We start from the raw sequence: 18219 nt of genomic DNA, 5'->3' as shown, positions 1-18219 counted from the left end.
AAATCCAACACTACCTCTGATTTGTCTAAAAATAAGTACATACCTAATCCTTCTGCCAGACATTAAACAAACAAAAGAAATTACAACTCAGTAACCACCACCTGGTAAATCTACAATTATATGTTGGGCACCTTAACACACAGCTGATACTTACGAGAGAAATACGGTGACTTTTGACCCTGCCTCGTATATACGGGAAGTCACAGTTACCTTCCAACTGGGCTCTTATCTCTTCAAGTAGATTTGTAGACAGACTATTCTAAATCTAATTGTCTGTTTTAGTGCAGTGTTTATTTATGAAAGAATTTTATACTGGAAGATTGTGTCATGATAAGTTACTTGTTTGTGTGAATTGTGAAAATATTTTACGAGTACTAAGGTGAAACTTTTTGATTTTGTCAAAGATATTTAATTGTTGAGGTAAGATTACTGTGATTTTACAAACGTGCAAGTATTACTTTCAGCCCACGTAATTTCAACAAATTTAATATTAGTTTCAAAAAGTTACGTCAAGTTAATATAGAATTCAAGAGAAGTTTTTGAACTTGATTATAAAACTGAAACTCCTCTCAACTAAATATTTCTCGTACGTTTCACATATGAAACTTAGCCGACCCATGGAAGCCTGAGTCTGTAAACTCCATTAAAAGTTGTATTTAGTTCCCCTCATGTGACTGTTTAATCTAATTTCAATTTCGCAACTCGGAGACGCTTTGCGACTTTCAATTTGCTGTAAAAATCGAGTTCGCATGGATGAAAGGAACGCGGTTTAGCTAAGAAATTGTAAAAGTTGGCTAAGGAGGCCCCACCCCATGCCCGACGACAAATAACAGCTTTTTGAAAAATTGCTTCTTGCATTGTTTATGAAACAGTGTAATTGCATAGGGAACCTTGCAGCCCCCAGCTCCCAACTTAATAACACCCCCCCCCCTCCATCACACATAGACATAGTGTGGATTTTACTAGTCATGGTGGTGTACAATTAGAATATGTTGTGTGGTGTTTCTAAACTAAATAGTAAATTGTGAAACCTTTCTCAACTTAGTGAGTAATTTACACAAATAAATAATAAAAACTCTCAAGTAAAGTACATAAAGTTATTCTTTCAAAATGTGTATAAAAATCGTGCAGTTAATATTTTTTATGAATATATGATAACTGTCTGGCAAACAGTTGAAAATCAGTCTCAATTGTATTAAATTAAATTAAATTAATATCATTCAGATAATTCAAAATTAATAGTTCCTTAAACGAAACCAATATATTTTGAAAAAGCTATTTGTAACCTCACTCAAACAAAAATGCTTGTTTGATTGACTGTGTGAAAATATAATAAAATAATTTGATTCACTTTATGAAAGCAAATTGTATATAAAATTAAGTAACGTGCTAATAAAAAACAAACAAAACATAACAAAGGAAAAACAAAACAAAAATTTAAGGGCGAGAACATCACATTTATTGATATATAACGTATCAATGGTTAAATTGTTCTTTTATTTAACAATAAAACAATTAACTAGCTTATAAAATTTAACTTTATTACAACTATGTACAAGCGGAAAAATTAAATACTCAACAGCCTTAAGCTAGAATCGATGACAGATAAATCTACATTGTATAAAACAAAACAAATAGTCACAAATAATAATAAAGTTATTAAATAAAATATAATATTATATAACATATGCACAAATAGCGAGGAACATTGATTTTACGGACTAAACCTAAACTAAAGTTTCATTTATCACTAGCTTGCGGCAGACGGAGTTCTGGGGGCTATAGACCTAAAAACCGAACAACAAATAATTAGACAAAGAAAAATAAATTAAACTCAAAATAAAAACAAATAAAATTTAAGAAAACGAAATTTTTTGGAGAAAATATATATGAAATTCGTACCAAAAATAAAAACGAAAAATTAACATACATAACAGTGTTGGTAAAGTACACAGATTAATTACACAGTGGAACCTCGATAACAAGTCACTCTTGATAACAAGTATCTTTTTCAAATACCTCTGAATGTATTTTACCTCTAATTGCATATTATTGCAATCCTTGATAACAAGTAAACCTTGATAACAAGTAGACCTTGATAACAAGTAAACCTTGATAACAAGTATAATTTAGTAATCCCCATGATAGTCTTCTTATCGAGGTTCTACTTAATATATTCCTAAATATTATTCAACGTAGAATGGTGTCCCAACATATAATGGATTAAACTTTGTTGGTTACTAAATTATCTGACTTAATGGTTAGCATGCAGAACAATCCTACTTTGGAAGTCACCCCTAGGAAATAGTTAGCAAAGCAGTTAGTTGGCAATGTTATGTGTAAAGTCCAAAGTCAATAGTGAAAATAGGAATATTAAGACGTAAAAATTTCTTAAATATGAAATAGGCCTATAGTTTCAGATCTTACTGTACCCCACAATCGTTTCGACCCATGTGATGAGAACTATTTTAACCTAGCATGTAAAAATGATGAAGAAACTGAAAATTTCATTGTTATCCATAAGATGTAAAACATCAAACATTTCTCATAAGAAAATGAATACTTAAAAGATTAACGGGCGGAAAAGAAACAGAAAAAGAGATTGTAAATAATCGATAATCTTCGTCTGATGTGGACAAGAAATAAAATATCTCACATAAGCCGGGCTGACGCTATCCAAACACTAGCCGTAAATTATATCTTACAGCCTCTAGCAACGTCGCTACAAGAGAAATATTACTTTGGGAATACGTGTATTTCTTTTAATTGAAAATATTGGATTTTGTATTTACTGAATACAGGTTTTGTATTACCGAATACAACAACCTATAGTTAACACGCGAAATACATCGTTTCACGCTTCCCAAGAGAACATTGAGAGTGACTTAAAGAGCGAGAACTTAAAAATTGAGAATATTTTGAGTTCGAACCACGGCAAGAGTTGCTTAAGGAACATTTTGAAGACCTGACATTTGACAATAAGAAATCGAGAATAAATTTAATGTAACTTCATGTATTCATTTAATGTATTCATTTAGACATCAATGTTGTAGCTTTAAACTCAACGTAGTGTGGGAATGTTTCTTTGAGGCAAATTAACGATTTTGACAATTCCCAATCTAAACAGACTGTGCTAGAGCAAAATAATTTAACTACTTATCTTGAGAAGGTTACTACACTTTTAAAGTTCATTATGGAGATATTGTCAGTTCGAAGCAGTACGATACTAGATGAGCAACAACTGTTATATATTTCTTCGTTATTATTTTGGTAACTTTGAAATCTATTGCAAAGTGTTTATTTGTTAAAGTAACTTTTTCGAAAAGAGATGCGAATATGAAAATGAATTCTAATGTCTTCAAACTGTTGAACAACCAAACCACGAGAAACGAACACGACTCAAAAAACTTAAACAGGACACGTTTTGCATTTTGACAAAAACCGTCACGATTTCTACAATATTTCTCTAGACGAGTTTCCTCTATCTTCGGTGACAGACGGACCGGGATCAATACCAACAATTAACCAGGGCCAGACAGAGAAGTCGCAGAAGGCGGTCGACCACGCAAGTATGAGAATCAATCGCATCTATCACGATAGTTCGATATAACTTTGCATGTCCCGCGACTGTTTGCTGCACTTGGGGAAGTCAATTATGGAAGATTGAAACGTCCGTCTCTCAGGAACAGGGTTTGGGGTCGGTATCCGTTAGTCGATGAGGGGTAATGTTCAAGTTTGGAAATGAACTGTAGGAATTACAGAGAATTTGTGAGAGTACAAAGTGTGTATAGTTGCTCAACGCACGGCGTTTTCAAGTAAAGTTTTGAAACAGTCGCAAATTACGATTTTTTAACGCGTTACATAATTCGTAAGTCCTTTGTTACGTTGCGACATACATGTCCACTATCCACCACGCCTCGGCATTGCCAATCGGCATTAGCGCCGATTTATTTAACTTCATCTACGCCACCCCAGTTATGATTCATTTTAACCCGTAGCATTAGATCGGCCATTTTGTCTTTATTGAGAAACAGCTCTAATTCTAATCCCTCCCCCGGATCGGGTTTAATTTATTTCTTACGGACAGGGGGCGCCATAAAAGAGTACGACACATGGGACACTCCCTTAGGAACAATAGGAAAAAACTAACTCCCTTGAAAATGGCTTTATGGAAATGCCATATTGGAAACATAAGGGCAGCGATGGCCGCTCCAGATTGCAATTACATTATTGTTTTAGCGATCGCCATCTTGGCTCATTTCGATTTGGAATTTAAAGTCGCCCGCGGTCGTAAATCGCGACCGGTCGAGAGTTTATGTGACGGTATATCTTGCGACTGCGACCGCTCATATGGGAATTAATAAGGATTGATGAAAGACAGACGCGATCGTCCGAGACGTACAAAGAAGTGAAATAATGATGGTGAGGAACAAATACATCGCGTTTTAGCATTGACAATGTGACTAACTTCTTGCTGCGAATCGGCGGTGTTGCTAAATAATACAACACTATTGTTTTGCTTGTAGAAGCGTGTGGTTAACATCTTGACGTCGGTTTTGTGATTTTGTTGTATTAAATCTTAACCACTTGAAAACACGACAATAATGATAAACGGAACAAAAGATTCTAATTAAACTTAAGAAACACTTCAAAATCCAAGATGCAAAGATTGCGAGAACCGAACAAAACAGATATTAAATTAAAACGAACCTTTGAGCGAATAAAAAGAGCAAATCAAATCGAGAGCTTTCAATAATTGATAATCAACTCGGAAGGTAATTATTTTTCAGTTTACAAAGCAAAAGTCTATTTGAAGCCCTTTAATTTTATGCAAGTTCGCCGACTGAAGGCCTTATCTGATTGCAATTTGTGTAATTATTTAGATTTTCTGAGAGTTTCGATCAGCTGTAATTGCTCATTACAGGGGGGAGCGTGAGTCAGCAAAGAATTCATTAATTTTTCATCCGGGGAGAAAACTGTATCGGTGTTAGCATCTGGTACCAATTATTGTCACTGTTCCTATATTAATGAAGGCAGGTAGTGTCTAGTCATGGCGCACGGGAACCTAAAGGTGTCATTCTGTGGGGGAGGGACAATACTCGGAATGATACAAATCTTTATTAGATTTGTAGAAATTCTTTCATGTCATTTTATAAAGTGAAATATTTATCTTCCAGACTTTAAAACGCGTGTGCTTCGAGGTTCATGTGAGTAATAATAACCATGCTAGAGGAGATGAATTAAATATTTTCAAAACTCACTACACATTGTTTTAAAGGAAATTTCTTAGAAATCTAAGTGCTAGAAAATCTAAATATTCTCTAACAGCGATTCTTGCTTTGTTTAACAAGGTTTTCTTTTAGTAAGACACCGTCGATCATAGATAAACCTCATATTAACACTATAGTCTGTATGATGGAACCTTTCTCCATCTTTCAACCTGGGACTGGCCTCTACCTCAATTTGCCACTCCCAAGGTAGACATAGATTCTTGAGACAGGTTCCATCACACAGACTATAGTTCAGTGGCCGCAGCACTCGTGACAGATCCAAACCACTTAATGCGACGAAGAAACCGTTACCGGTGAACTACTGGGTATATTTGAATATCTAAACTATCTGTATATTAGCATCCGGGCAGCAACCCCAGGAGCACGCGGTCTCCACGCGCTAAGAAATTAGAATTATTGTAAAAATTGGCACGAGTCGGACCAACCCCCAACAGGGGTAGGTGATATTTAAATCGGAAGGTGTTTAGCGCGTGGACTAAGCTATGATAATGTGAAATTTGAATACGGTCTAAGGATCGTGTGCCGGGAAATTTGCATGGGGCGTAAAGGAGTACGGTAACATTATGGTAAATACCCCTTGAGATTAACGGGTAGTTTGTGGATTGGTCTAGCGGTATTGCTGTAGATTATTTTGAGGATGGATAAGGATTGAAGGAACGCACTACACCGAACGTTGCATTTTCTTCGCTTGACTCCACAAAAAGGTTATTTTACTCACAAAACAAGGGCAAATGTGTAATTGAAGCTCGAAGCCCAAATTGATGATCTTTTTAGCATGCGAAGCAAACATTTTGAGTATTGACCATGAGACTCTCAGTAGCGACGAGGCCTTGATACTGGACGATTATGCGCAAACCTTTGTCACTCAGTGGGTCAAGGGAGCAATCAATTACGATTTGGGCATTACTTGCTGTATAACACGTAGTGGACACTGTTGTTTTGTCAACAGGAATATTCAAGGTTGCGATATAAAAAAATTAGAGGTAGAGCAGCTATGTCCTAACCGAGAGTATCATCATAAAACTGAGTATAATATCGAAGCGGGATAGATATTGCTATTGAAAACTATCCAATCCATGAATTATGTAGAGGAAGAGTTTTTTTTACTAGAAATGCTAGTGATTTGTAACGAAAAGGAATCGCTAACCACACGTCAAATAGTAAATCATAAACAGTCGAATTCGATTACACCATTTGCAAAAGTTTGACACCACGCAGTCGCAACAAATTACCTCACCTTAACCAAAACAAATTTATCACCGGTTGACAATCGGTTGCGACACTTCGATTTATCGTTCGATAAAACCGTCGAACGCCATCGCACGCAACGCGAACCCGTCGCGGCGATTTGGTAAAACAATCGAGAATAACTGTTGGGAAATTCACCGTGGTGGGGGAAATGAGGGAATTTGTCCCCGCGGACAGCTGATTGATGGAGAAAGTGTCCACCGTAATTACGTTATTCCACGTCGGTTTCGTCAACGACAAACGACAATCCGAGTGAACGTTAGACGTTAACGTGCTTTGGAGGAATAACTTATGGTTGTGTAACGGTATAGTGTTCCACGACTTTGGATTGGATTGAATGCTTCGAATCAACTCCGTACATAGTTTTCCAGATACATATTAAGCAGTTACAGCTGTGCTTAGCCCATCACAGATATTTGTAGAGCGTATCGGTTAATTATTGTGATAGTCTTTGGTCAGTAACCAAATAATCGACAATTTTCATAATCTTAAGAACAAAAGATGAGCATTTTGCGGTCCATCCGTTAAACACTCTTCACGAGTCTGTACGAGATAAAATATTCCCGCGCCTCGAGATATGTTAATTAGACAACTCACTAATCACAGCAATTTCCACTCAGAACAAGTTCCAGCGTCGTATCCAACAGAAACTCAAGACGAGTCTTAAAGGTCGCCCAAATGAGGCGCAGATAAATGTCAACATCCCGCCTAGCTTTTGGAAATTATCGGCTGATTTATAATCATCCTTGTTTCGGATGAATAATTATCCGAATCCTGTTTGACCCACGTCCGGGCTTTATGGGGCAAATAAACCGTACGTCTGTGAGGATAAATCCCAGCTGGTTTTACGATCAAGAGACACCTCGACCTTACAAAGAGATAACGCGAGAGGCTTTCTACGTTTCGAAAACTCGGGTGTAGCTCGGGGAATGATTTATGTGAGTGTGGAGGAGGCTAAAAGAATGGATCTGACACAAGGGTTTAGTGAAAGAAATGGAAGACCATTGGCAATGGAAAGTTTGGATGGGATTTTGTTAAGGTATTCAGTATTTCATCTTTCATCCATTACAAGATTGATTTGTGGTTGAAAATTCAGGACTACTGCGTTATAGAATGAGTAAACACACTCTAGTTTGGGATGGATATTCTTTAGGAACGAAGATTTACTAAATAGTTCACAACTTACGAAGAAGCTTACCGAAGGGATTTTGTGTAAAACTTTCATCCACCCAATCTTTTCAACTAGCACGATAGTCTCTCAGTTCTCCACATAGGAACGTTACGGTGAGTAGCAGAACACAAAGAGAAGAGAGGAATGAAACAAGAGACAACGCGAAATGAATGGGGACCGGTCTGAGGCTAGATCTGTCGTCGTGTAGCCTCCAGCGGGGCGCCGCGCCGTCTCCCACCACGACCAAACAAAACAAATGCACGCATGACAAAAAATAATAGAATTCCTATAATCCAGGAGGCACTGGAGCGGGGGGAGACCTAGATTACAACTGAGATAGAGCGACTGTATCCCTACGCGAGGGAACGGTGTGAAATTACCGAGCCCGGCCTACCTGGCGCACCGAACTGTCCCATATTTCGTTAAAACTGTCGCATCTTCTAAATGGCGTGGAAATTAGAACGCGTTATAACGTGTTTATGGCCCGGGGATCCCGATTTTTGAATGGAACGCTTGAATTATTGTCGCGATAGGATTTTGTTTCCGCGACGACCCGCTCCGTTCCATTGTCGCCTGCGTTCGGCTTCATTTAACAAAACGTGGCTCCCGACTTGAATAATGGCGCGGAATCGGAGCCCGATAACATGGCGACTCATCGCGGGAAATTAAAATCTATTGTTGCACCTTGTGTTACCTGGCTTTGTTAAATGCACTGGAAACTAAATTTAAATTGTGAAGATGCAGGGTGAAATGGAGTAACGAAGACTGATCATGTATAATCCTATATATTGTTGTGATAACCTCGATTACTAGATATTTTTAATTTCCCAGATATTTAAGATAAATTAATCAATAATCAATAGGGTTCTAGGAGAAGAAAAATTTAAATTGCCACTCATTTCTATGGCCAATGACTAAGGGAACCGAACTTTTACTACCTAATCAATTCGTTTTCTAGTAAACCGCTACAGTATAAATGGATATTTTTAGTAATTGTGAAGTAAATTAGAATCGTATTTTGAAAGATGTAATAATAGAGAATTCATTTTTATAACCGTTCTTTAACTTAGTTTACCTTTTGAATCCTTAAGATTAGTTAGATCAAAACCTACGTAAACCATGTTAGAGTAATGTCAACAAGAGATTAACACTCACCGGTCGCAGAGAGCATGGCTGATTGCACGAAGCCTTGAGGGAAGCCGAGCCCCAGGCCGTAGAGTTGGTGGAGAAGAGCCATGTCCTCGGCACTGGGCTGGGGTTGGTCCTTGGAGTCGATCTTGTTGGGAGTCATCGCAGATAGACCAGCCATCTGTAGCATCTGGAGTTGCGCCATCTGCTGTTGTTGGGAGGCGCTGGTGTTGTTGTTGTTGTGGTTTACCTCGGACCCAGGCACTGGAGGGACGGTGAACTCGCCGTCACTCGCATTACCCGACAACTCGCTCTTGGACATCCTACTCTCCAGGTAGGCCTTCACTATGTCGATGTGCTTCTTGGTGAAGATGTGGTCTTGCACGGAATACTTGTGGGAGTACTTGAACTGACAGAGCTTACACTCCTCAGGCACCCTTTGGATGTCGGGTTCGTTGGTGCCGAGAACTTTTTGCAACGCGAGTTTGTTTTTCTTCTCCTTGGCACGGGCGTTTTGGAACCACACTTGGATTACTCTTTTGGGGAGTCCGATTTCTCTACCGAGCATTTCACACTCGGCCATAGTAGGTGTTTTGTAGTCGTTGAATAGGGCTTTCATACATTTAACTTGTAAACTGCTCATTTGGGTTCGGTATCTTTTTGACCCGGGTTGTCCCGGTGTTCGGCTTTGGGTACTGGACGCCGGAGAGGTAGGGTTACTGCCCTCCTCGCCTTCCATGTTGTCGGTACATTCTGACATGCTGTCGTCATCACAGAAACTCCTTTCACTTAGATCAGTAAGTGGGCCAGGATCTCCCATCATAGCTCGCAAATCCTGGTCCAAGTTCATTTTCATAGGCCTGCTCAAGTCCACTGGCTTGCTCAGGTCTAAAGGGCAGTCTCCTGTACTCTCTCCGGCTCGTCCGTTTCCCTCACTCTTTATTCTGAGATCTGAGGGGAAACCTTCTTTGGTCACAGCGCCGTTTTGCGTGACGTGTTGAGCTTGAAGCTCGCTTATATACCTCTTCATGGATTCTTCGTAGTATTTCTTTAAAGAATCTTCCATGTTGCCATGGAATGGAGGAAACATCGGTGGTATCATTGACTGGTTTGATTGACTTCCTCCAAAACTCTGTGACATTTTGTTGGATGAGTCACCGATCTGCGATGAGGAAAAGGAATGCGACGACTCAACACTAAGTTCTTCGTCAGGCAAAGCGTCGATATTGATTTCCCCACGGCTGCATTGATCAGCATGCTTTGTTGTTAGATGGCTTTCTAGAGCAGATTTCACTTTAAATAACGCAGGGCAAAATGGACAGCGTTTATTGATGACTTGTGAATGAGCTCGAAATTGGCCTTTGCGTTCTCTAGCTCTTGTGTTTTGAAACCAAACTTGTACGACACGCTTTTTCAATCCAACTTCTCTTGCGATGTTTTCTAACATTTTTCGAGATGGGTTGCTTTCTATCTGATATTTCTGGTAAAGATAATCCAATTGTTCTGGTAAAATTGTCGTTCTCAACCGCTTGTCTTTAGGTTGCTCGTTTTCACTTGTTTGGTGCTGTGGTCTGTCGTTGACATCCTCAAATTCATCGAATTTTCTTTTGTTAGATGCCAGCATAGAGATCAACGGATGTTGGTTTGGAGCGTTAGGGTTTATTGAGAGATCTGCAACAATGTTGTTTAAATGTATCTGTTGCTGTTGTTGTTGACTTTGTTGCTGCTGCTGATTTTGTTGTTGTTGTTGCTGCTGCTGCTGCTGCTGTTGTTGCATCTGAGCATGTTGTTGGAGAATGCCAAACGGACTATCAGGAGGATATGATGGGAATAAATTCGGATTCATTATATGAACTAGCTGATGTTCTCTCCAGAGATCAAATCTTGGAAACACTAAGTTGCAGTTATCACATTGGAAGGAGTTATCTTTGGTGTCAGGGGTTTGAGTACCAGAGGCTGCCGGGGAAGGGGGGTACATCGATTGAGAAGGTGTAGGGGTGATAGGTGCAGCTGGAGTAGATGGATTGCTCGATGTATTCATGCCAACTAGATTAGCGAGCTGGTTATGTTGATTTTGTTCAATTATGGTGCTTGAATTAGAATCTTCAGATGACAGGACAGCTGCAATCTGTGCTGCTGCGGCCTGTGCTTGTGCTGATCTCTTTGCATCTTCTTCTTTAAAACAATGTGTTTTCTGATGTCTAATAAGCTCATAATACCGCTGAAACACAAGCAAACACTTCTTGCACTGGTAATTGAGGCCGGGGGTTCTTTGGAATCTTCCAGCTCCATTATCATCCATTCCTGGACCCGGATCAACTGGAGGTTGGTTCTCATATACCTTCCTGGCTTTCTGTCTTGCGTTTTGGAACCAAACTACGATCACTCTAGGACTGAGACTCAACAGTTTTGACAAGTACTCCAAATCGTCATCTTTTGGGTAAGCATTATTCTCAAAGAACTCTTGCAAGACTTTGATTTGGTAATCGGTAAATCTGGTTCTGTTTGCTCGCTTACCACTTGATGAATTGGCAGAATTTTGCCCTCCAGGTCCTAGCATTGCTTGACTGAAACAGTCAAGAGAGTTGGATCTTCCCGGACTCAAGCTTCTAGAGGTAGGCGTCATGGGAATGCCAGAGGACATGTGGTTTGGCGAGGTGAAGTTTGGTGGAGTCAACTTAGGAGGCAGCATGTTGGAATGAGAGGATGGTATCTGTTGGTGCTGATTATTCATAGACATTGACTCTGGTCCGAGTTGAGATGATATGATGGAGGTCAAAGTCAGGTTTTCAGGGGAATTGTTTCTTGCTGGAATAACATTCATTCTGTCATTCGTATGAGGACTCGTCGGTGACATTACTTGCCCTTGGTAGATATTAGGCTTTTCATCGACCATTTCCCGCTTCATTTTCTGTTCGGCCTCCATCAACATGCTGTTGAATCTTTGTTCGTCCAGTTGATGCTGGGACGGGATATCTCGAGGTTCTTTCTTGATTGATTCAGGGGGATGAGGGAATTGTTGCTGATGAAATGGACTCTGCGTCTGCATGGGGGAGGATTGTTGTTTCTGTTGTTGTAGGTGAGATTGTTGCTGCCCGCTTTTATGAGGGGGTTGCATCGGTGATGCCGACGGTTGCTGTGGAGCTGGGGGTGGAGGTGGGGGCGGTGGAGTAGGTTTTACTGCCGGAGGTGTTTTTGGAGGCTCCTTTGCAGGAGTGGCGGGCTCCTCCGTGCTGGTACTACTTCCACTATTGTTCAGCGGCATCACTTTAGCTTCCCCCGTCTTCTCGTATTCTTCAAGGTTTAGAGTCGTTGAAGGCGGGTTATTGAAATTGTAAGGAGAATCTTTATTCCTCTGGCGCTCTTTAAACAGAGTGTTTCTAAACCAGTGTTTTATGACTTTAGGTGGCAGACCACTCTGTCCAGCCATCTCATGAATTTGCTCTTCTGACGGTGAGTTGTTTATGTCGAAGTGAGCGCGCAGTATCTTGAGTTGGTCGTCGGTAATGCGAGTGCGAGCGCGTTTCTGCTGAGATGCATTCACCTGCAACACGCCACATTACAAGCTACTACAGCGCTAAATGAATGCTAAATACATATCTCATTACATGCACATGTTGAAATTACATCAGGTAATTCAATGTAAAACTAGTCTGGAAACACATTACTAATCAGGTTATACTCGTTGGCTACGTTGCTTTATAAATGATTGTTCTATGTAAATTGTAAAAACTTTATGCAATTTTCGATTTAGTTAACTCGTTTGGTTGTTTATAAGTACAAAATTATCATGACTGGATCGTCATAAAAATCTGTAGAAAAGACATATGTCGAGAGAAACATCAACTCAGCGTCGATATATTCTACAAAACCTTCAGTGTAGAAGTTCAATCCCTTTATGAATGCAACCATAACATATTTTCAAAGTGACAAAAATACATACAATATTTTTAACAAAATAATACTACCATATGAGTTCGCAATATTGATAGTGAATACGTTTTGATAACTGTGTGTAAGTATAACTCTTTGATAACTCTTTAAAAGTATTAAAGTTACACTGTACATGTTTTGTACTAACATTAACTAAATGTTTTGCTGTGGACATAGATTGTATTAAAAACTTTCCTACAATAACCAGTATCAACACCCAGTATCGTGGTTGAAGAGAAAAATACTGTTCAGAAAATTTAAACTTATATTGTACTTAATAAAAAAAACATGACTAGCTACTAGACTTAACTATTAACTACTCTGAAATTAGGCTTTTTATAATATTAACCCAATCAAAATAGATAATGTTAGATGTAAATCATTCTGTTAAAGAAGAAAAATGTATTTCATGGTTTGCTTATTTACTTCCAATGATTATATTGTGAACTACTTTTAACATTATTTATTTTAATGTATATAAAAAATGCTACAAGAAACTTTAAAGTGTATAAGTGCTTTTTATTTATTTGCCAAGTTGACTCGAATTAAATTTTACCAGAATATTACTTTTAATGTACATTGTGTATTTCGTAATTGTTAATAACTAATTGTGCCATTAAGTGATTTTTCTTTAGCTGAAATTAATTTTTACTACTAAAACTAAAACATTTAGACTAGAAATACACTAGTCAATACAATAGTTAAACTCACGGCTTGCTGCTGTTGCTGCATAAGGTGTTGCTGTTGCTTGGCGAGCAGAGTGGCCGTGTCGATTCCAGCACCTTGGGCGTTGAAGCCAACCATGGGGTCAAAGGGCGGCGGGGGCATCATCATGGGCACCAGCGGGGGCTGCAGGTTCATGGCAGCGAGGGCGGGCATGTTGAGGCCCAGGGGCAGACCCATGCCCAGACCAGCCATGCCCATCATCATGGGGTTGAACTGCTGCAGCTGCTGCTGAAGTTGTGAGGCGGCCATCACGTTGAGGGCTGCTTGCATCTCGTTCATCTGCTGCGCCAGAGACATGGACAGGTTGGCGGGGTTGTTGGGGTTTGTACCTCCCATACCAGCGGCCACCGCGGCTATCGTGGCAGGCAGAGAGTCTGTAGACGAGGCAGGGGTTGACGATGCTGTAGGTGTACTAGGGGCAGTCGTCATTTCACGATCCGGCGGGGTGCCTTGGGATTGGTTCAGTCCGATCTTTGCGTGAAGCGCTTCCTTATTATCCTCGTCTTTCTCCGGAGTGACGTCACTACCCGATGTCGTGGTAGATGTCACGGTCGTATTTGTCGAAGGTGTGCCACTACTCGAAGTGGGCACGGATTTCTTCTCGTATTCACATTTAAATTGCTGAGCGTATTTCTCTAAAAAGTCGAGGGGCACTAGATCACGATGTACTTCTTCACAATGAGCTTTCAGAACCCATACACTCGAGAACTCTTTGTTGCAATGCTGGCACGTCGATTTGGCCACTTCCGGTAGGTCTACAGTGGGTGGTTCTTCCTCCACTTTGACTTCTACTTCCGGTTCTGGGGGCGGTACCTCAGGTTCAGGTTCTACAGTTGATATTTGTGGAGGCTCCTCTACAGCGGGAGTTGTCGAAGAGATTTCAGCCATCAGTTTCTCATTTTCTTCTCGTTCCTTTCTCTGCCTTCTTTGGTGGTTTTCATTGAACTGCATAACGAGATCGAATCCGAAGCTTTCGAGCAAATGTTTGTACATCTGGGAAGACTTCTTCGATGGTATGGTTATTCTAGGAAAGTTATCTTCAGAGAGGGGAGTCATTGGTCCTGGTGGTGGAGTTTTTGTTGAGGGCGAGGACAAAGATTGTAGTGTATTCGATGCAGAAGATGGAGTATTGGGTAGAGGAGGAAACATAGTCATTGGGCTGCCAAACATACAGTATAGTTGCTGATGTGTCGTGAGTTGTTCTTGAGTTGTAAAAAGAGCGCTGCATCTTTGGCAGGAAACCACACCTTGCTGGTTCGGGGACGGTATCACAGATGATGGCGCATTCGAAGTATTATTAGCTATGCTAGTAGGAACTGATGTCAAATTCGGTGTTGAGGCAATAGACGAAGGAACATTACCGGCCCCAGGAGAGGAAGCTGTCACCTGAGATGCACTCGATGTCGGAGGAGATGACAGGAGTGAGGACTTTGGAGACGATCCCAGAATATCTTGAATCAACTTTTTATGTTGATCTTGGGCCTTTTGTGGCTCGGGCTGCTCTATCAGTGGTTTAGACAAATCAATTTGTCCAGTCAAAGCAAGATCTTGCAGTTTGGATGCTCTGGTCTGATGAAGCACGGATCTCATGTGGATGTCTAGAGTCGACCCTTGACTATATGCGACTTTGCAGATGTTGCACTTGTATGGTTTCTTGTCATCTTCGTCCATAGCAGATGATTTAGGCGTCAGCTGACTCGGAGACACGCCTAGTGTTGCAGCGAGAGCGGCGGCTGCCACGCTTGCTGCTGTTTGTGGCGATACTGCAGGATTGTTGTTGTTATTTTGTTGCTGTTGTTCTTGCATTGCCCTTTTTAGTTTGTGCAGGTGGCTAACAGAGTTGTAATGGACAAGCAGAATGTTCTTTTGTGTAAAAGATTCTTTGCAAACGTCGCATTTGTAGGGTCGGTTCGGATCTAAATATTTCTCCATCGGGTAGCTTAGTTTCTCACCCTTTCTGTGCAATAATGTCTTGTTGTGACTTGTTAAATAGCTCTGTCTGGTGAACGCTACTTTACAACGGTGGCATTTGTACTTTCTATTAGGGTCATTATAGTTGTCCTCAGCTACCGCTTGACTGTTCAGGTAATCTTCGAGAAATTGTTGCTCTTTATATACAATCGAGTCATCACTGTTTTCCCCGTCACCAGTTTGATTAGCAGATTCGTCAGGATTATCCTTGTTAGGGCTGTCATCGACATCCATTACATCATCAGAATCCATTTTCATACTTTCTTTCTTCAGCAACTCGTTTGTAGAGGGATCGAGTATTTGCCCACTGATGCCGGCCAGGAGAAGAGGATTGTTCATCAAACTCTGCTTGTACGCCATCAGTTCTTCTTCAGATAGCTCGGAATGTGATGTTTCAACGTGTTTATGCAGCGCTAGGATTGATCTGAAGCTTCGTCCACACAGCACACATTTTGTAGCGTCCCGAATGAGATGGTACTGGGAGTGAAGCTGTAATTTTTCCATGGTCTTGAAAGCTAAACTGCATTGACTACATCTGTACTTGTACACGTGCTTCTCTGATACAGCAACGGCCGGTGTGGTATTGCCTCCCCTGGCGTGGATCTCTCTGAAATGCATCTGAAGACTGTGGGCAGTCTGGAAGTACTGGTTGCAGCCTTTTTTCCAACAAAGGTACCCGGGACCACTCGGAGTCTGTTTCAGTTCTAGGTGCCCCGTTTCGTTTTGATGTGCACACAGTTCATCGATGTTCCGAAAGCTCTTCTGACACGTCTGACATTTGTTTTCATCTTCGACTTGGTCATCAGTCGAAGAGAGATTCTGGGCTTCCTCTTTATCGTCTTCTCTAGACCCATCAGATTGGTTTTGCTTCTCGTGGTCCTTGCTGCCGGAGGAGGATGCGACTGAGGCAGGACTGTGATGGTGTCCAGGAGGAGTCTGTTGAGTGCTCGACCTCGAACTGTTGAGCCAGTGGGATTGGTCGACCAACATCAGAAGCCTTTGAAGGCCTTCGGAGTTGACGCTGTGGATCTGCATCACGTGTTTCTCAAGGGCAGGTCTGTCTTTGAACGCGTCTTGACAGAGCGGACACAGCATCTCTCTAGGAGGTGACGATGCTGAGGGTGGTCTTTCATTCTGGGAGTGCTGCGCCAAGACATGAGCTTGGATCCTCATCTCGGAACTGCTGGTGTAGTTGCAGTAAGGGCACATGTGAGTTTCCCCGCCGGATTTGTCATCTGGATTGTCTGTGGAAGACTGGGACTCTGTCATGTTGGGTGTTGACGACGCTCTCTCCCGCATACTGGCCTCGGCTCGGTCTGAAACACAGAACACAAACACTGTTAATAAAACACACAAACATTAAAATTAATTTTAAACAGCTCACTGTTAGCAAATTATTTCTAACATAGCTAAACTAAAAAAATAACACAAAACTACTCCACCTAAAATGAGGAAACGCAACAGAAGTTCTCACTTCCCAAATGTTGGACGATTAATTTCAGCCTATGTCACGTAATGGGAAGATGAAGGCCCAACCGCAGAAGCCGGGACCACATAAATTCCCACAGTAATTAGAAAATACCGAACAATTGTACAGGCTCAGTCCCACAGCACGGCGCTGCAATCTGTGACAGCTACAATTTTATTAGCATCAGGCAAATGTCAAAATAAATAGAAGCGGGTAGACTCGTAATGGGCAAGCTGACATCTCAAAATGTAATCTTCCAGTGTCAGCGAATTAAACGTAATTCGGATAACCCGGTGGTCGCCTACAATGCGTCCTGAATGTAATTATGTCCCCATTAAACATTCGCTGTCGTTTTAATGTTACTTGTAATTTATTTCAACTCTTTCAGATCGCTGCCATTGTTGCGGAGGCGTCGCTTTTGTTGCCTCGCCATTGTCAGAGTCCGGCGTTAATCCGAGGACAATCTTAATAGCGGGATAATTTGTTTCGTTATTTTACCCTGAAAGACGTTTGGAGGACATCGGTACAGTTAATGTGAATTACACTTTAATTGTCTTCACTTGAACAAAGTATCAAAGTTTCAATGCTCATTGAATTTCTTATTGAGTTTTTAACGTTTCATTAACCGCAAATCAAGAATGAACCGACAATTCAATCATAGATAATTAAGTTGATTAGTTTTTCTTTTGATTTGGAAATTGATTGTAATCTTATCACCAACTTAAGAACAGAATTAAATTGACTATTGGTAATCTCTTTACTGTTTTCAACCTGAATTAAAAGTATGATTTTCTTTGTGTCTAGTACCTATAAAACAAAAAAGTGTCATCAAATTGCTTGTAAATTACCAATGGACAATGAGCTTAACATCGAAATTCTTTAAAGAATAAACCTTTATCGTATTCACAAAAAGTAAGTATAGCGTCATATTAATAGTTCAAAGTTTTCAATCACTGGCAGACAAATATAGATGGCAAGAGAGTAATCAATTACCTGTATTTGAAACTGAGATTCAAATCAAAGTTCTATTTACACATTATCAGCGGCTTAGCGAGTCCCAGCTTTATCACGAGTAATCACGGCCCAAAGATTGAGTAGTTTCTTATCAGAAAAGCAAACATCAACAGCTCTTGACTCATTACAGACATTAATTAACTTCTCAGATTGGTGATAAGGCTGGTAAATAGGCTGCGCTGATACCGGGAAATTAGAAAAACGTGACGGCGTACTTGTAAATTGCCATTGTTTATACCGGGTTAATCCCCAAGTTGAATGTGTTATTG

General features: G+C 40.5%; 1 protein-coding gene across 1 annotated transcript in view; it reads right to left on the bottom strand.

The window, feature by feature from the left end:
* Positions 1-1450: 1450 nt before the first annotated feature.
* Positions 1451-18219, bottom strand: part of LOC129004375 (zinc finger homeobox protein 3) — a 44094-nt gene continuing 27325 nt past the window's right edge. The window contains exons 3-5 of the mRNA XM_054432943.1: positions 13483-16784; positions 8866-12382; positions 1451-1787 (exon numbers count right to left, since the gene is read on the bottom strand). Coding sequence (XP_054288918.1) covers positions 1780-1787; positions 8866-12382; positions 13483-16784 — 6827 coding nt within the window. The 3' untranslated portion in view covers positions 1451-1779. The remainder of the gene's footprint in view (positions 1788-8865; positions 12383-13482; positions 16785-18219) is intronic.

This window comes from Macrosteles quadrilineatus, unplaced genomic scaffold, assembly GCF_028750875.1.
Source record: "Macrosteles quadrilineatus isolate MER2022 unplaced genomic scaffold, UCM_ALF_1.0 Scaffold_9__3_contigs__length_116548681, whole genome shotgun sequence".
Classification (NCBI taxonomy): Eukaryota; Metazoa; Arthropoda; class Insecta; order Hemiptera; family Cicadellidae; genus Macrosteles; species Macrosteles quadrilineatus.
This window is presented reverse-complemented; position numbering and strand designations above follow the sequence as displayed.